This window comes from Pecten maximus, chromosome 1 (genome assembly GCF_902652985.1).
Source record: "Pecten maximus chromosome 1, xPecMax1.1, whole genome shotgun sequence".
In the NCBI taxonomy this organism is placed as follows: domain Eukaryota; kingdom Metazoa; phylum Mollusca; class Bivalvia; order Pectinida; family Pectinidae; genus Pecten; species Pecten maximus.
The window spans coordinates 40,141,122-40,162,843 of NC_047015.1; the positions used below are offsets into that span (position 1 = coordinate 40,141,122).

The 21,722-nt window shown below is 37.5% G+C and overlaps 1 protein-coding gene across 4 annotated transcripts in view; it reads right to left on the reverse strand.

Moving 5' to 3' along the window:
• Positions 1-21,722, reverse strand: part of LOC117333626 (neuronal acetylcholine receptor subunit alpha-10-like) — a 151,492-nt gene that overhangs the window by 23,065 nt on the left and 106,705 nt on the right. For all 4 annotated transcript variants that reach the window (XM_033893035.1, XM_033893026.1, XM_033893050.1 and 1 more), the window contains 2 exons: positions 8,825-8,934; positions 5,809-6,260 (listed from right to left, as the gene is read on the reverse strand). In XM_033893035.1, coding sequence (XP_033748926.1) covers positions 5,809-6,260; positions 8,825-8,934 — 562 coding nt within the window. The remainder of the gene's footprint in view (positions 1-5,808; positions 6,261-8,824; positions 8,935-21,722) is intronic.

Consider the following 21,722-nt stretch of genomic DNA (forward strand, 5'->3'; position numbering starts at 1 on the left):
CCATATAGTGTCTTAGAATAGCATACGGAATCGACTACCACCCAGATGACAGTGTCTAATTGTCTTATATAGCTCAGAATATTATCTATATAGTGTCTTAGAGTATCAAAGTGTCTGGGCGTTAGCAAACAAAAAATACCGTCCATATAGTGTATTATAGTATAATACAGTGTCAATGACCTCTACATAGTGTCTTTATGTGAAATACAGCAGCAACTACGGCCTATATAGTGTCTTAACGTGTAACTTAACTACCGTCCACGTGGTGACTTTTAATGTGATACAATATAGACAACCGTCTACATAGTGTCTTATAATGTAATACAATACAGACTACCGTCTACATGGTGTCTTATAATGTAATACAATACAGACTACCGTCAATATAGGTGTCTTATAATGTAATACAATACAGACTACCGTCAACATAGTGTATTATAATGTACTACAATACAGACTACCGTCAACATAATGTCTTATAATGTAATACAATACAGACTACCGTCAACATAGTGTCTTATAATGTAATACAATACAGACTACCATCAACATAGTGTCTTATAATGTAATACAATACAGACTGCCGTCAACATGTCTTATAATGTAATACAATACAGACTACCGTCAACATAGTGTCTTATAATGTTATACAATACAGACTACCGTCAACATAGTGTCTTATAATGTAATACAATACAGACTACCGTCAACATAACGTCTTATTATGTAATACAATACAGACTACCGTCAACATAGTGTCTTATAATGTAATACAATACAGACTACCGTCAACATAGTGTCTTATAATGTTATACAATACAGACTACCGTCAACATAGTGTCTTATAATGTAATACAATACAGACTACCGTCAACATAGTGTCTTATAATGTAATACAATACAGACTACCGTCAACATAGTGTCTTATAATGTAATACAATACAGACTACCGTCAACATAGTGTCTTATAATGTAATACAATACAGACTGCCGTCAACATGTCTTATAATGTAATACAATACAGACTACCGTCAACATAGTGTCTTATAATGTAATACAATACAGACTACCGTCAACATAGTGTCTTATAATGTAATACAATACAGACTACCGTCAACACAATGTCTTATAATGTAATACAATACAGACTGCCGTCAACATTATGTCTTATAATGTAATACAATACAGGCTACCGTCAACATAGGTGTCTTATAAAGTAATACAATACAGACTACCGTCAACAAAGTGTCTTATAATGTAATACAATACAGACTACCGTCAACATAGTGTCTTATAATGTAATACAATACAGACTACCGTCAACATAGTGTCTTATAATGTAATACAATACAGACTACCGTCAACATAGTGTCTTATAATGTAATACAATACAGACTGCCGTCAACATTATGTCTTATAATGTAATACAATACAGGCTACCGTCAACATAGGTGTCTTATAAAGTAATACAATACAGACTACCGTCAACAAAGTGTCTTATAATGTAATACAATACAGACTACCGTCAACATAGTGTCTTATAATGTAATACAATACAGACTACCGTCAACATAGTGTCTTATAATGTAATACAATACAGACTACCGTCAACATAGTGTCTTATAATGTAATACAATACAGACTACCGTCAACATAGTGTCTTATAATGCAATACAATACAGACTACCGTCAACATGTCTTATAATGTAATACAATACAGACTACCGTCAACACAATGTCTTATAATGTAATACAATACAGACTACCGTCAACATTATGTCTTATAATGTAATACAATACAGACTACCGTCAACATAGGTGTCTTATAATGTAATACAATACAGACTACCGTCAACAAAGTGTCTTATAATGTAATACAATACAGACTACCGTCAACATAATGTCTTGAGTCTCATACATTGCCGACTACGGTTTAAGTATTTCGTACAGTCTCAGATATTAAGACTTCTGCTCAACCCACATCCCAGACAAACCCTATTCCACTTAGTCTTTTACAGCATTGGCCATGCAGCATTATAATCTTGCAGCACGCCCAGGAAGTAATTCTAAAGGTTAAAGGTAAAATATTAGTGGTATCACCATATTTTCTACAGCATCTTTGAAATAAATAAATATATACCGCAAAAGCTGGATCTGAAAAAGATACAAATGTATGAGCAGTAACTGCTACTCATGGAAAGACCCGACTACAACAAAAACCTTAAAATTAAGTGTTCACATACATATATACATATTCAGTATTATTTCTAAAACACATCGAGACGACATTTTGTGATACGCGGGGGTATCTCACACATTGGGATGTAACACACTGAAATTGTGAGTTAGTAGATGAACCTGTTTATGAGTAATTTGGAAAGCAATAAATCATAATAGTGTGACAAAGACAGCACAAGATTTTTTTGATTATTTTATTATTATCATATCTGACCAAAACTACAGAAAACGCAATTTGAACTCGATCGATGGCAGACACACATGGGAACGACCTACAGTTTTTGAATGTCATATGGGACTGTTAGTCTGGGCGGGGCGATGGCCGTCCTCGCTATATTGTAAGTGATTAACGCTGTACTTGAAACGAGGGTCATGTCTCAGACAAAAGTGACCTAATTGGGTCGCCGAGGTAGGATTGTAAGAACGTAGAAAGTATGAGTACAAACATGAACATGTAATAATCCCAACCAAAACCCAGTTATTATTCTCTGTATTCCATATCAGAACGTGAGAAAACAGAACTGTAGCTCTTCCCCTGCTGCAAGAGTATCTGAACCACGTATCCACAGTAAGAAGACGATACCGTCCCACGCTGGTAAAGGGGGAAAGCACACGCTGTTGTTCTAAAGCCGAACTGTTGTTCTGCAAAGCATAGCCTGTAGTCAAAAATGGCGACAAATGAAAAGGAAAGTTTACACTTGACCATTGATTTACATGTTGATATCCACAGTAAAATTAAAACCTGAAATACATGTGTATGTTGCTGAGAGCAGCGGACGGAATTGCAAATTGGACCCGTCTACTAAGCTGTCTCGCTCTCGAAACAGCCACAAGAGTGCCGCTGTTCACATTAGTGTGTCTGATTACCCTCGCATTAATTAGTAGACGGTAATTTTATCGCCAACGAGCCGGACTGTTATTCATTTCAAAAGCACCGACTGTTATCAAATCATGATTTCCATCCAAACACCGATTCATGCATCATGTAAAATAAGTTTGCCTTTCACCAGCACGACATAGAAATATATAGATCGCTATACCAAAATAACATACGTTTTGCTTTCAAAGATCTCGTAGCTTAAAGTCGTAAAACCATGAACAAGTGTATTAAAGCAACTATTTTTCGGCTATTCACGTGAAGTGCCTGATGCGTGTGTGTTGTGTTGGGTTAACTTCAGTTATAGTGACCAGCGATAATGTCAAAAACGCGACACTCCGAGGCGTGATGACTGACGGTATACCTTTGTTTTAGTCCTTTGATTAGGTGTCAATGGCATCTTATCATAAAAATCTACAAACACATCGAGATGTTTTCCTTCTCTTAACTACCAGTCATGGCAAAATTGTGTAGACTGTGTAACAACTTTGTAAGGTAAAGTGTGAGGCTCAAGCACCTGAATGTATCGATCTGCCGAACGCCCCCTCCCCTTCTCTGGTCCCTATGTAAACGCTGCTTGGAACTGGATCAATTGGAAGACAAACACCCCATTGACATAGACTCTAGCTTGTTAGTGTAATCCCATCATCATTACACACGCGCGCATTGGCTTGCCACCTTTCGATTTTCCTTCCTCCGTATTTCTGTTAGGCATGTTTAATTAAAATATTGCCGTCAGGAAAACCATGTAACTGTCGAAATGTTAAATAAATATCCAAATGAATTGACTAGTATTAAATCCAATCCTTCAACGTGCAGCAATAAAAGAATGGATAAAGACTTGCCGTGTAGCTATTTGGGTAGACCTTAACATAAACGAAGCATCTCCACGCGTACTTGCTGCATTTCGAGAACGGAATTTAAGAAACTACAATGTTTTTTTACAAACAAAATGCAAATATACTTGTACGTGACATTATAGCATTGATATATATATATATACATTTAAATGTTTCAATCTGAAGTATATTAACAACGTATCATAATGACATCCCATTTGCAGTTTAAAAACATGTTACGCGATCATAGTTGATGGTGTGTTTTACACGCGTAAACAACATTTACTATTTATTGGTTTTTATACCAAGTTACACGCTTTACTTACTGATAAGATGTACCTGTATCCTAGAACAGCAATTCACAGTACATTAGTGTATTTTGTGTTCCAAATAATTAAATCTAAACACTTCTAATGTCTGAATTGTCCATATATCTAAGTGTATAGCGTCTGAATTGTCCATAAACCTACGTGCTAAATCAGTCCATCAAATTGTGAGAAATATATTTGTACCTGTACTTTGGTAAATCTGACTTGATTGTCACTTACCACACACCTACAGGTACTCAGTTGTCTTTCCTTTATGTTGTTTGTCTCATAAAGGCCTATAGTGCGCCTCAACAGAGTTACCAACTCATCTGATTTTCTCAAGTGAACCTGATATTTGCAACATGATAACATAATCAAAGTCTGAAAATGTTGGATTTATCTTATATTCCTTGACTTCTGAATTAAATGGGAAAATTCCATTTTCTATAATTGTTAATTTGATTGATTCACTGAATGTTACCAAATCTACATCTTAATTTTTTCAAGTTCGGAATCCGAACACTTGTAAAATATGTATACAGTGGGAATTTGGCCTCTATGTATCAAATCATCAGTTAGCTTGGAATCCTGATGCTTGAGGTAAGCAAGCGACACCTGATTAATGTACAGTCTACGTTGCTACAAAAACAGCAAAGATCACTATAAGAATCAAATCCGTTTAAAATCTAATATCTCAACTGATTATTAATCAACGTTACTTTTAAGAGTGTTTATTCTAAACCCGAAGAATTTTCTTAATCATGTGTCGGTCCTGAATTGAATTCAATTTCCCCGACACTAGAATCGGTATCTCGCTCGAACAGATAGAGTACGTAACTAATGATATAAACGTCAGTCACACTTGTGACGTCACAACGGACTAACACACAACACAGATCGTCTCATTGGCGTCAATTTGAGTATTTTTGAATGTATCTTAACTAAGAATGACACAAAATATAAAATAAGTGCGATTGTCTATGATGCATTACTAGGTTTAAATCATTCAATATACATTAACAGTAAAATCTCGAAATAGTGCCTTTTATTTGATTCCACTTTCATTGTTTACACCTTTTAACAACCGGTTGCCTTTTTATCACATTGTAACAATCCCTTATAACCCAAATGATTGAACTACTCCGTATAGATATCCAAACCCCACCCCCACCCCCTTTATAACATCAAATAATATAAGGACGATATAACGAGATTTTAGTGTAGCCATTGTACATATTTTCCTTCTATACATGTACACCCGTAACAGTGTGATCGTTAATCTTGTTTCTCCTCTTTGGGTACCCATCCCTTCGGCCCTGTCCATCCTCACACTGCGTTACAACTCAAAACCAAGTCATTTTAACATATTAAACATATAAACATTTGTATTAAATTTCATTATTTTTATCAAGCGTTTCTTGACTTCATTGTAGAAGAATTTATAATTATACTCATTTAAAAAACACGCATATTTTTTTCCACAAATGACAGCGCAATTGTAACATGTTTCATAGCATCATTATGTTGACGTAAAACGAATACCTACCAAGTTGCATTTTAGCCGGAGACTCCGGTGGGATCCAGAAGAGGACCAAAGTAAGTGAGGTCAGCAACACACAAGGAAGAATGAGAATGTAAGCATAGAAAGTAGCCCTCCTTCTTATGGTCAGAGAGAAGGTCAGGTCAATGAAAGGAGCCGGACAACACACGTACTTTATAACATTCCTCTTTGCCGGCGTTTCTATAACGTCCCATACGTTACTTACGTAGTAATCGTCCATAGTCATTTCACTTTTATTTACAAAATGGAGGTCCAGTTTAAATCCGTCGTAGGACCACGAACCAAACTTGAGGTGACAATGTTGTTTGTCAAATGGGAATGTAGCGACATCTACGTTACAGGAACTCTTGTAAACCGCCTGTGGAAGCCACGTGACTGTACCATCAAACCTCACCACGCACATCGCTTCACGATTCTCTGTCAGTCTGTCGTCAGCACTGAAAAATGACGTTATACATACATTCTCAACTAATAAAATAACGTCTGGATCCAATCAAACGAAATCGTAAATAAACACAAGTAAAACAACTGTAAAGATTGTACAAAAGACACACGATGATGCTATTAGTGACTTTCATTACAAATTAAGTGTTAGGTACAATGTACAGTGGGGCTAAATAAGAATTAGGTGTGTCACTCAACCGTTCGTCCTTTTAGGTTGGTCAGTGATACCAGGGGTCTAAAGCAGTCATTCCCAGGAGGCAACGGAAAAACTAAAGCAATGTCGAAATCATGATGAGAAGATGGAGTTTAATGAAATCAATTTCAAAACATACAATATTAGATTTTAAAGAACGTCCATTTATGATTACATGTATGTATTCTGAACCGTATTAATCAAATTAATTAAAACATGATGTGACAATGATGTTATTAATATTTGCTAGGTTCCCGTTTGCATTATAACGAAAAAAAAAACAAGTGAACATGTCTCTATCATAGATATGAAACAATACAAAATAAATGATTATTGTATTATAAAATGACTACAATGACTTACTTATACATTAAGTATTTCGTCAAAAAGGAGGCAGTTAAAAGCACAATATTATTCTCGTCATAACGAAATGACATAACACTTGACAAAGAAGATGTGTGCCATTTTGTATGCTATTCAAATATCATATTTTTCTGGTTGAAAACTTTAGCAAGCTTCAAACCCTAACGTCATACAGCTCAAAACAGCTTATCCTCACAGACCTACATATTCATCTGGTTAACGCCACAACTATCTGGCTGGTCCAAACATGCTTGTGCTACACGCCTCGTTTTGACTGGTCCAATCACCTGGCGTCATGCATAACTAATACTTTTCCGGTCTAAGCAATTATGCTCCATAACCCTAACACTTCAACATGTAGACTTTTTTTCTAAGCCCATACGCCATTACCCTCCTTTTTATTGCATTCGATTTGATACCGAAACGGGATCTCGACGCCAGCTTTATATCATGGCGTTATCTAATTCGCCATAACGGCACGGAGTTAGCGATGAAGTTGGTGGTTATAGTTTCAAGCTTTGGCTATCGACTACATCCGGTAGGTCCACTTGCACCTAACTTGCTTCGACAACTCCACTTGCTTTCACAAGGTGTCGTTTTAAGTGGGCCTAACGATTATGAAACCGAAAATTGAAAGCGAAAATTTTCTGAATGCTTTACCACGTTTCTTTGTGCAGTAGCACTGGCGATTCTATCTTATAGCGACAAAACCGGATGTTCGTACAGAAAACGTTTCTAATTTTCGGAACGTTTGCATACGCCGTATAGTAGGGAAAGGCACTTTTTGCTTCAGTGTATCTAAACAATGTTTCTTCCAAGATTTGGTTTTTTTCTCTTCATTTCCTTTACTTACATCAGCCTTGTAACAAAGATAATCACAGGTTCATTTTTTATCTATTTTATCTTTATTTCATTATTCTTTTTTATTTTATTTCATTTAATTCTATTTCTTAGTGGTGGTGGTGGTGGGATTGGTGATGGTCTATACCATAATGCCGTACCCCTAAAAGTAATTGACTCCACGGCGACAATGTGAATTACTGTGTAGTATTATAAACTTATTATCAAATATCATTTCGATAATGAAGTTTGATGTCCGATGTAACTGACTAGTTATACAGTTTTATATCCGATGTAACTGACTAGTTATACAGTTTGATATCCAAAGTAACTTACTAGTTATATAGTTTGATATCCGATGTAACTGACTAGTTTTACAGTTTTATATCCGGTGTAACTGACTAGTTATACAGTTTGATGTCCGGTGTAACTTACTAGTTATATAGTTTGATATCCGGTGTAACTTACTAGTTATATAGTTTGATATCCGGTGTAACTTACTAGTTATACAGTTTGATATCCGGTGTAACTTACTAGTTATACAGTTTGATATCCGGTGTAACTTACTAGTTATATAGTTTGATATCCGGTGTAACTTACTAGTTATACAGTTTGATATCCGGTGTAACTTACTAGTTATACAGTTTGATATCCGGTGTAACTTACTAGTTATATAGTTTGATATCCGGTGTAACTTACTAGTTATACAGTTTGATATCCGGTGTAACTTACTAGTTATATAGTTTGATATCCGGTGTAACTTACTAGTTATATAGTTTGATATCCGGCGTAACTTACTAGTTATTCAGTTTGATATCCGGTGTAACTTACTAGTTATACTGTTTGATATCCGGTGTAACTTACTAGTTATATAGTTTGATATCCGGCGTAACTTACTAATTATATAGTTTGATATCCGGTGTAACTTACTAGTTATACTGTTTGATATCCGGTTTAACGTACTAGTTATATAGTTTGATATCCGGTGTAACTTACTAGTTATAATGTTTGATATCTGGTGTAACTTACTAGTTATACAGTTTGATATCCGGTGTAACTTACTAGTTATATAGTTTGATATCCGGTGTAACTTACTAGTTATATAGTTTGATATCCGGTGTAACTTACTAGTTATACAGTGTGATATCCGGTGTAACTTACTAGTTATATAGTTTGATATCCGGTGTCCATAGCTCGGTTGCTTTCATATGAACCTCTTCCACACCTTTGTACTCACTCATATTCCATCGTAGATGGACATCTTTCCATTCCTGAAATAGAAAAAAAAAATAAAGTTATGTTATTTTTAAACAGTATCAATAAGTAACACTCTTTGTTCTATTTGGGCAACACTTCCATTGTAAGGTAACAGTTCCGTTTCTAGGTAACACTTTCGTTTTTTAGGTATCACTTCGTTTTTAGATTTTTTCGTCTTTTGTTGTTAACACGAGATCGAGTATTTCAACCGGAAGTTACCAGTGCATGCGAGCAGAATAGTCATTTAATCGAAGAAACCAAATTAACAGAAGAGGATATTTTCTTTTCAAGTTATTTATTTCCAATTAGTTTCAAAATGACTCATAAATGCATTGTGACGTCATTTGCATTTCTCTATCGTGTTATGCAAATAGTGACTATCATTAATTTTCGTTAATTCCAACCGAGAGAGTGGGGCATATTCAATTTTCCACACCGAGGAAATTGAGTTATGCTTTCTCGTGACGGAGCACGTGAACAAATGTTTCACAAACTAAAATTATCAAATTATTTTAAAAAGAGCTGGATTATGAACAGCCCTAGAACCACAGATAGTTAGGTGTTAGTGCTGTGTACATATCAATATTTGTGAGTTGTGGTGAAGTAAACGCCCTCTATTGTATAACAGTGGTGTGCCACACGCTTACAACAAATTGCATCCATATCAGTTTTTCATAAAAATATTCTCGCTGACATAATCATATACACTGTATCTAAAATAAAATACGAGTCCTGGATAGGTAGCATTATCTGCCGGAAGTATACAGACAATCTATATTCAGTAGTAGAACCGGATACCCTGTTCATATCCGGACAGTTGTAGAGCCTATGTATATTCGGAAAGTGATACCACCTGTTCATAACCGGACAGTAAATGTGGCACCATGTTTTTCATATAAGTGTACATGTATGCATCTGAGCAGTATTACTGTGTATTCATACCCGGACAATAAGTGTATACTGCAGACTCATAGTCGTGCATTCGTGCAGTATTACTGCGTGTAAATGTCCTGAGAGTTGTACTAAAGTTCCGTGAAATCCATAGCTGATTACAGGAATGTCATGTCGCCACAGTGTTCGTATTCTTTACCAGACTGTGGCAAAATCCCAAGTGTCTTAACCAGTCTTAGTTCTTCGTCCCGCAAACCTAACTCTGTTACTCCGAATTCCCTTGTCGCACAAATTTGCATATATCAAAATGTATGTCCAAAGCCTGTCTCAGTCGCCTGAATTCAATCCATATAATCACACGTCCCCGGCCATTAGTTGGGTTAAAGCATGTAGCAGTCAGTTACGACAGGTGAAGATGTACACTCAAATGTTGCTATTGGCTTTCACACAGAGCGGCAACCCTCGGATACCGTATCCACCGGAAGGGCATGTCCAGTAAACGGAACGGATTCCCGGGTGAATAACCCGCTAGATGCCATAACGCAGAACGTCACTGATAATCGATCGATGCAATAGATTTTCCACATTATTGAGAAAAAAAAAGTGAAATAAATGAACAATTTGATTGCAAATTGTACAATTAGAATGCATGGGGCTTTGTTGGATCCTTGAGAGCATTCGAATCACTAGCTATCTATCAAAACGGGTCATTGCATCATTGATCCGAGCGGAGCAAGCCATGCGGTAGGATTTCTCAATTATATTGACTGCCTACACATATTCTGGCTTAAAATGGTCATCACCAAATGTCTATAATGGCAGCACGGAGATGACAGGAAACGATGTAACGTTTGAAGATTTGTTTACTTGGTTAAATTATGTTAAAATGGCAGAAAAAAACATTTCTTTGGTGACACCATTATTCTGTCCGGTAAATGCTAGAATTACCTTATAACTGATTACGATCCTGTTTATATAGCACGTAGCTTTTCGCAGCTGAGAACTATATTACAATATATATTTCAATGAATGCGCAACGTGACAATTTGAAAAGAAAAAAACAAGTATACAGTACACAATAACAAGGGCGCAAGCCGTTAAGTCAAATGTATTGTTCATTTTTCAAAGTCGTCTTCAGACGAATCTTCATGAACGTCTGAAGAGTACGGTTGTTAATAGCAACACCTCCTTTGTCAACACTGATCCTGCTAAGTCCTCTTGACGGTTAACACTCATCGCCCTTACTACCCTGCCCGTTCGCCGTAACAGGCCGCGTCGTCAAAACGCTTAGTCAATAGGAGATTGATTCAACTGATCTTGTGCAATCTACTATCTTCATGAATGCCAATTTATCCCATAAGCTTATTTAGAATACAGCTTAAGTACACGGCCAGTGTTACAGCAGGTTTGCTTGCTTGACAAGAGGCCTTCACCGATTCGAGCATGTAACAAGATGAAGCGCGGAGCACTGTCTGTCGAGTCTTGACATCAGCAGACACCGGTCGACGTCTTCTCTGCTGCCGGTGATACAATGTACCATTCCCGTTTAGCTGTCAATGCCGGGATAAGAGGGCGGGACACTGGGTCATACCATTAGTTACCGACAATCTAGACCCCCTTTCATTCCCCAACCCGTCCAAATAGTGCTACTCTGTTTCTCTTACCCTGATATCTTTATTAATGGTTAATAGATTTCTTGAAGTCACAACCTCTGACCTTCTAGCAGTATTCGTACATTCTTGTGAATGTTCGGTCTCCTCTAACATATCAATATTACCCGTCACACGACAAACGAAGCGCTGTATGGATATCATTGCATGTGAGCATGCATTAAAGAACAGGCGACGGATCCCCGATTCCAGAGTATACCGACAAACCAGACATTATCTCTGAATGCACAGGGAATCCCGGATTGAATTCCAACAAACGTTTGTCTTAGATAGCATTTGTAACTACTTGGTTGTAACCCGGATCTCGGTAGATGACATATAGGCCCCGACTACAACCTGCCACTCAGTTACAGCGTTTCATTCCAAGAACCATAGCTATTAAAATAAAACATTGTATTCTAGTCTGTTTGAAAGATGTACTTACTTCTGTGAGCTCGTTCTGATGTCAATTAAAATGCTTCTATAACGTTCCACACCCTGGCCATATCGGGCCCGCTCCCGGTTAGGCGGAGATGTATGGCATTACGTACACTATATATAACCCGATGTCGTTATATTTGTAGATTGGTAAATCGGCTTTCCCTTTCATCAAAACTCTGGGCACTATTTCTTAACTGATAAATGTACTACATATATATACTGACATTTAGTTTATAATAAACATTGGAATGAGGATCGTCCAGGGTTGAGATGGAAAACAACAGGTTGAAAGTTAAAGTAGAGCTGTTGCATTGTTTTTCCTCTCGATCTAAACGAGTAAAACCAGCTCATTATAAATGGTGTCAGTTTGGTAGCAGCATGCGGGTGTTCTTTGCTCTCTCTATGTACGCCGGGCTGTCAAACAAGTATTTCTCCCAAACTAGACTTGCCATGCTAGCCTGGCCCTACTCTGATGCAGAACACGATACATCACTGTAGGTTTTTCCTCATAATCATGCGATTACAATTCGAGGCAAATTGAAAATTCTTCCACAAAACGTCTGTATTAAGGCGGGATTATCGATTGGTCTTGTTCTTGTGCGAAGTTTATTATATCAGGAGAAAGCCTGTGTTTATGACATGATTTTGGATCATCATTGACACAATACGTCTCAAACTAAAATACCCATTACCATACTGTACACACGGAGGGATTACATACTAAATATTGTACATCTAAATCCTTAATACCTCATACCATACTGTACACACGGAGGAATTACATACTATACATTGTACATCTAAATCCTAATTACCTCATACCATACTGTACACACGGAGGGATTACATACTATACACTGTACGTCTAAATCCTTAATACCTCATACCATACTGTACACACGGAGGGATTACATACTAAACATTGTACATCTAAATCCTAAATACCTCATACCATACTGTACACACGGAGAGATCACATACTATACATTGTACGTCTAAATCCTAAATACCTCATACCATACTGTACACACGGAGGGATTACATACTATACATTGTACATTGTACGTCTAAATCCTAAATACCTCATACCATACTGTACACACGGAGGGATCACATACTATACATTGTACATTGTACATCTAAATCCTAAATACCTCATACCATACTGTACACACGGAGGGATTACATACTATACATTGTACATTGTACATCTAAATCCTAAATACCTCATACCATACTGTACACACGGAGGGATTACATACTATACATTGTACATTGTACATCTAAATCCTAAATACCTCATACCATACTGTACACACGGAGGGATTACATACTATACATTGTACATTGTACATCTAAATCCTAAATACCTCATACCATACTGTACACATGGAGGGATCACATACTATACATTGTACATTGTACATCTAAATCCTAAATACCTCATACCATACTGTACACACGGAGGGATTACATACTATACATTGTACATTGTACATCTAAATCCTAAATACCTCATACCATACTGTACACACGGAGGGATTACATACTATACATTGTACATTGTACATCTAAATCCTAAATACCTCATACCATACTGTACACACGGAGGGATTACATACTATACATTGTACATTGTACATCTAAATCCTAAATACCTCATACCATACTGTACACATGGAGGGATCACATACTATACATTGTACATTGTACATCTAAATCCTAAATACCTCATACCATACTGTACACACGGAGGGATTACATACTATACATTGTACATTGAACGTCTAAATCCTAAATACCTCATACCATACTGTACACACGGAGGGATTACATACTATACATTGTACGTCTAAATCCTAAATACCTCATACCATACTGTACACACGGAGGGATTACATACTATACATTGTACATCTAAATCCTAAATACCTCATACCATACTGTACACACGGAGGGATTTCATACTATACATTTTACATTGTACGTCTAAATCCTAAATACCTCATACCATACTGTACACACGGAGGGATTACATACTATACATTGTACGTCTAAATCCTAAATACCTCATACCATACTGTACACATGGAGGGATTACATACTATACATTGTACATTGTACATCTAAATCCTAAATACCTCATACCATACTGTACACACGGAGGGATTATATACTATACATTTTACATTGTACGTCTAAATCCTAAATACCTCATACCATACTGTACACACGGAGGGATTACATACTAAACATTGTACGTCACTCACACACTATATACTGTACACACGGACACATTACACACTATATACTGTACACACGGACACATTACACACTATATACTGTACACACGGACACATTACACACTATATACTGTACACACGGACACATTACACACTATATACTGTACACACGGACACATTACACACTATATACTGTACACACGGACACATTACACACTATATACTGTACACGCGGACACATTACACACTATATACTGTACACACGACCACATTACACACTATATACTGTACCCACGGACACATTACACACTATATACTGTACACACGGACACATTACACACAATATACATGTACTGTACACACAGACACATTACACACTATATACTGTACACACGAACACAATACACACTATATACTGTATACACGGACACATTACACACTATGTACTGTACACACGAACACATTACACACTATATACTGTACACACGGACACATTACACACTATATACTGTACGCACGGACACAATACACACTATATACTGTACACACGGACACATTACACAATTCATTTGGTTAATATAAGCTATAGAAGAAATATTATATTATGGCCAAGTGACGCCCAAATCTAATTGAAGTTCGGCGATATTCTGTATGTGAAACTCACAATGGTGTTTGGTCTGGGACGAGATGAATACTAAAACAGAAATGTCATCGTTTGGGCAAGTATCTGTAAATACGAGCTGATCAGTGAGTATAACTCAATAATAACTAAACTTGTGTCTAGACTGTGCTAGCTCATGAAGTGTAGTTTCACAACCAGGGTCAGATCCGTATGTAATATGTACAAACCAGGAATCTACTCGTTGAAGAAAAGCAGGCTATGAGACACCAGTGTAATAGTCTTTCAGCAGACTGAGAGTGCTCCGGCGAAACATTAGGGATTCATACAGCTTGTGAGACACATGGGAGATTCTTATTGTGTGAGACAACAAGGGTATTCAATGTGTCAGACACCTGTTTTATTATCAGTATGTGACACACCTGTTTTATTATCAGTACGTGAAACACCTGTTTTATTATCAGTACGTGAAACACCTGTTTTATTATCAGTACGTGACACACCTGTTGTATTATCAGTACGTGACACACCTGTTGTATTATCAGTACGTGACACACCTGTTTTATTATCAGTACGTGACACACCTGTTACATTATCAGTACGTGACACACCTGTTTTATTATCAGTACGTGACACACCTGTTATATTATCAGTACGTGACACACCTGTTTTATTATCAGTACGTGACACACCTGTTGTATTATCAGTACGTGACACACCTGTTATATTATCAGTACGTGGCACACCTGTTTTATAATCAGTACGTGACACACCTGTTTTATTATCAGTACGTGACACACCTGTTTTATTATCAGTACGTGACACACCTGTTTTATAATCAGTACGTGACACACCTGTTATATTATCAGTATGTGACACACCTGTTTTATAATCAGTACGTGACACACCTGTTATATTATCAGTGCGTGACACACCTGTTGTATTATCAGTACGTGACACACCTGTTTTATTATCAGTATGTGAGACACCAGTGATATTTTAGTGTATGAGTCACCAGAGATGTTTTCAGTTTTAGAGAATTTTAGTGTGTCAGATACCTGGGATATCCGAGGTATGTGGGATAAATGGGATATCCGAAGTGTGTGGGATACCTGGGATATCCTGAGTGTGATATACCTTGGATATCCTGAGTAAATGAGATACATGTGATATCTGAAGTATGTGGGATATCTGGGATATCCTGAGTGTGTGATATACTTGGGATATCCTTAATATGTGGGATACCTGGGATATTCGAAGTATGTGGGATATCTGGGATATCCTGAGTGTGTGATATACTTGGGATATCCTTAATATGTGAGATACCTGGGACATCATGGGTGTGTGTGATACCTGGATTATCCGAAGTATGTGAGATACCTGGACTATCCGAAGTATGTGGGATACCTGGGATATCCTGAGTGTGTGTGATACCTGGGACATCCTGAGTGTGTGTGATACCTGGGATATCCGAAGTATGTAGGATACCTGGGATATCCTGAGTGTGTGTGATACCTGGGACATCCTGAGTGTGTGTGATACCTGGGATATCCGAAGTATGTGGGATACCTGGGATATCCTCCTGGGATATCCGAAGTATGTAGGATACCTGGGATATCCTTAGTGTGTGAGATACTTGGGACATCCTGAGTGTGTGTGATACCTGGGACATCCTGAGTGTGTGAGATACCTGGGATATCATAAGTGTGTGGGATACCTGGGATATCATAAGTGTGTGGGATACCTGGGATATCCTGAGTGTGTGAGATACCTGGGATATCCTGAGTGTGTGAGATACCTGGGATATCATTAGTGTGTGGGATACCTGGGATATCATAAGTGTGTGGGATACCTGGGACATCCTGAGTGTGTGAGATACCTGGGATATCATAAGTGTGTGGGATACCTGGGATATCCTAAGTGTGTGGGATACCTGGGACATTATGAGTGTGTGTGATACCTGCATTATCCGAAGTATGTGAGATACCTGGACTATCCGAAGTATGTGGGATACCTGGGATATCCTGAGTGTGTGTGATACCTGGGACATCCTGAGTGTGTGTGATACCTGGGATATCCGAAGTATGTAGGATACCTGGGATATCCTGAGTGTGTGTGATACCTGGGACATCCTGAGTGTGTGTGATACCTGGGATATCCGAAGTATGTGGGATACCTGGGATATCCTCCTGGGATATCCGAAGTATGTAGGATACCTGGGATATCCTTAGTGTGTGAGATACTTGGGACATCCTAAGTGTGTGTGATACCTGGGACATCCTGAGTGTGTGGGATACCTGGGATATCCTAAGTGTGTGAGATACCTGGGATATCATAAGTGTGTGGGATACCTGGGATATCATAAGTGTGTGGGATACCTGGGACATCCTGAGTGTGTGGGATACCTGGGATATCCTAAGTGTGTGGGATATATGGGATATCCTGAATGTGTGAGATACCTGGGATATCCTGAGTGTGTGGGATACCTGGGATATCCTGAGTGTGTGTGATACCTGGGATATCCGAAGTATGTAGGATACCTGGGATATCCTGAGTGTGTGTGATACCTGGGATATCCTAAGTGTGTGGGATACCTGGGATATCCTAAGTGTGTGGGATATATGGGATATCCTGAGTGTGTGAGATACCTGGGACATCCTGAGTGTGTGAGATACCTGGGACATCCTGAGTGTGTGAGATACCCGGGACATCCTGAGTGTGTGGGATACCTGGGATATCATAAGTGTGTGGGATACCTGGGATATCCTGAGTGTGTGTGATACCTGGGATATCCTGAGTGTGTGTGATACCTGGGATATCCGAAGTATGTGGGATACCTGGGATATCCTGAGTGTGAGATATACCTGGAATATCCTGAGTGTGTGGGATACCTGGGACACCCTGAGTGTGAGATACCTGGGATATCCTTAGTGTATGATATATCTGGGATATCCGAAGTATGTATTTTACCTGGGATATCCTTAGTGTGTGATATATCTGGGATATCCTGAGTGTGTGTGATACTGTACCTGAGATCTTTTAAATGTGTGAGATACCTTGGATATCCTGAGTGTGTGATATACCTGGGATATCCAAAGTGAGTGAGATACCTGAAATATTTTAAATGTGTGAGATACTTGGAATATTATGAGATTCATGAGATATTCTCGGTGTGTAGGAAGCAAGAGATAATTTCAGTCCAGTTAATTAAGGAATATTGACAATATGGGAGACACTTTGGATATCTTAGTGTGTGAGATATATGGGATATTCTAAGTTTGATGAGACACTTGGATATTCTCAGTTTGTGAGACACCAAATGTATTCAATGTGTGAGACACTGGGGATATCTGATAATTAAGATACCTGGAATATCCTCGTTGTGCGAGACACCAGGGTTATTATCAGTTTCAGAGATTTCAAGGAGTATCCATTGTATTGCATACTCGCGTCAGCTTCAGATATGTCAATAGAGGCTAGTGGCCTTAAGGCTTCTTTGAAATGCCATTCCTTCTGCTTATTTGCTGTGAGAATTTAACAATGAAGTACTGCTACATTTGTTAGAGCTCATATTTCGCTGTTTTACCAAATGGAACTAGATCGAGAGGGACTATTTCGCGAAACACTTGTCATTTTGTCTATCCCCAATGACATCGAGATACCTTAATTAAATTCTCACGAATATTATCAACTATACATCATACAAACAACTATGTTAAGCAGAAATATGGTGTTGGTCTAGCACTCATGTTATAGTTGTTTGCTTGTTACATTGGGGACTTAACCACACGACTTAGTACCTTACAGCTTATGTAAATAATACATCTAAGCTTTTACCATTTACTTAAAAAGAAAACCACATATACGTGATGCGTTGACGTACTGGCGCGACTAGGGTAATTTAAACTAGCCAAATAATAAATTGGTTGTGTTCTACATCTATAAATGGATTGTAGATGTTTTCCGATCCACTAACATTATGTAAATACATCGTGTTTGATATTCAACAAATCTCCATACACAAATAGCGAAATTTATGTTCATGTAGATATATACAGCAAATGTGTTGAATGTCGATGTTCTAGAGAACTTGGCTAAGTGTCACAAGAATGAATGTGTTTTGTGAAGCCAGCTTCCTGGGTAATAAAAGAATGCTTTTAGACCCTGTATGTGAGCCATACGAGAGTGGCTATGGCATCCCCTCCCCCAATCAGCACGCTTTGCAACGCTATAGCCTCTGTGGGCGACATGTTGACACCCAGAATTACATTCAGATACGAAACTATCGCTGTTAGTACTTGACAAACATAAACCGTTCCAAAAGAGGGCGCTGTATGAATCATTCATGGGGTGGATCCAAGGTTTGGTGGACACTAGGCAGAGATGACCAAGCCTTAGCTGATCGCGTAAACCACGATTCTACATAAATCAAACGAGAGAGCGGGGCACTAGGGACGGGTCAAATTGACCGAGCTGTCTGTCCGGCACTATACTGAAACGTCCATACACAAAACTCCTCACATCAAATTAGCACGATGGTCCCGCGTCCAGACGAAACTCGGGGCGCCAGGCTTATTTCGTTCCGCTGTGCGAGGTATAAAAGCCATCTCGTTTTTCATCTGATGTCGTACATTTGTCAGCGTATGGAAGATTGTAGACAATAGCTATCGACATTGTACAAGGCCAGATATAGCTCTGTTTCCACCAGACAGAAGTAGGGAAATGTCCGTGTAACATGTGATTTGCAGCAATTATTGTGTTCGATTTAGATTTTATATAAGTCCTCTCCATTCTTTATGCTTCTTCGGTAAATTTGATAAATATTACGAAAAAGAACTAGTTCCAAAGCAAGTCTTAGAATGTTGGATATAAACAACTAAAAATCACCTGAAAGATATAAAGGAAAGTTCTTACTTTTAAATGTACCAAGTTTAAGTGAAACCACGAAGTCAAGGACAAATAACAAGTAAAACAACAAGATCATCAACATTAGCAGCAACAACGCTCACGATTATTTATAACACGCTATAGAGTCGCCTCGATGACATTACAGTTCAGGCTGCTAGACCGACAAAATGCATTTGTGTTAGTCCTTCTTCCGTGGATACCAGCGTCCTATGGCTATGTTGTGCAAGATGACCGAATATACAATGTTATACACTCAATGTCTATATTGCCGACAATTACAGGTGTAGTCTACTATCACACAAGTATGGGTACGTAAGATACGTCCTAATACGAGCTTGACCAAGGGTAGCGTGGTCCCATCATTAGTTGTCATCATAGCCGTATGACATTAACTATTGTGTGGCATTATCTCCAATTGTCATCATCGTTGATGACCTTCATTGTTGTGTGGGGCCACTTCCATCAGTCGTCGTCGCTCTTTCGTTTTCGTTAAAGTTGTCATCATCGTTGTATTATCTTTGTTTTTGTGTGACCTCGTCATGTGACTTATAGATAGGTGTACTCTTAATGGAACTTAAAAATAAACACTGATAAAACAAAAATTGTTGTTTTTAGGGAAAGAAAAAGAATGCTACCCTCTGAAAACTGGACTTTTAATGGAAACCCTATAGAAATTGTCGATAAGTTTTGTTACCTTGGCCTGATTTTTAACTTTAACGGTAGATTCACTGCAGCATTAGATACTTTGGCTTGCCAAGGAAGAAAAGCATATTATCATTTAAAAAGAAAAATGAAAGTGTTCACCCTTAATATTGAAACGAAAATGTCTTTATTTGACACTTATGTTGCATGTGATTTGAATTACGGATGTGAAGTATGGGGACAAGCTGTTTCACCACAAATTGAAAAAATTCATCTTCTTTTTCTCAAAGACTTACTTAATGTTAAGAAATCGGTAAATTCTTCTGTGGTCTTCTTCGAAACTGGTAGATATTCATTGTATGTGCAACGTAAAATAGCAGTAATGAAATATTGGCTGAAATTACTAAAAACCAATAATTGTGTTTTAAAATCATGTTATGACGCACTTGTCGAATTGAATAATAAAAAACCTAATTGTAAAAGTAATTGGGTTTATCATATTAAAAATGAGCTTTGTAGTTTAGGTTTTGGTTATATTTGGAACAGCCAATACGTTTTAAATGAAAGTCATTTTATGCAAGTATATGTCCAGCGTGTTCATGATGTATTTATTCAAGAATTACGCAGTGCGTTTGATATATCGTCGAAATGTTATTTATACAAACATATTGTGGATACCTTCAATACTCAATTTTATCTTATTAAGCCAATTAATTATAAATTTAAAAAGTTATTGAGTCAATTCCGTATGCAAGGACACAGTCTAAATATTGAATCTGGGCGCTACAATAAAATACCTAGAAGTCAAAGAGTTTGCACAGTTTGTGACAAAAATGACGTCGAGGACGAAGTACATTTTGTGCTTCTTTGTCCTGCATATTCTGAACTAAGAAAAACATAAATCAAAAAGTATTATTATTCTCGTCCAAGTGTTTATAAATTGATAGAATTATTTTCCAGTAAAAGTGTTAAAACCTTGAATAGATTGGGTAAATTTTTGTTACATGCCACTGCAGAAAGAAAAACTCTCCTTGTAAGTAACTAAATTAAATGCGTTTTGGAAATTATGATCACAGTTTTCATATGTAGTGTTCTTGTATATATATTATATATGTATGTAGAAAGTATGTTATTTATATTGAATAGTACATGTTTAAATTATGTCGTCATACTGTCATGACGTCATAGGCATGCAATACGTAGACGCTGTAATTGTTATGCATCAGTTACAAGTTTTCAAAAGCAATATGTTATTCATTATTATGTGTCGTAAGTATATTGCCTGTGTTGGGCCCTCCGCCATCTTGTCATTCAAGTTGCAATATGTATACATATTATATGAATATTGTGTTATCCTATATGCTGTGTTGCATTTGGAATAAATAAATTGAATTGAATGCAACAGCTCG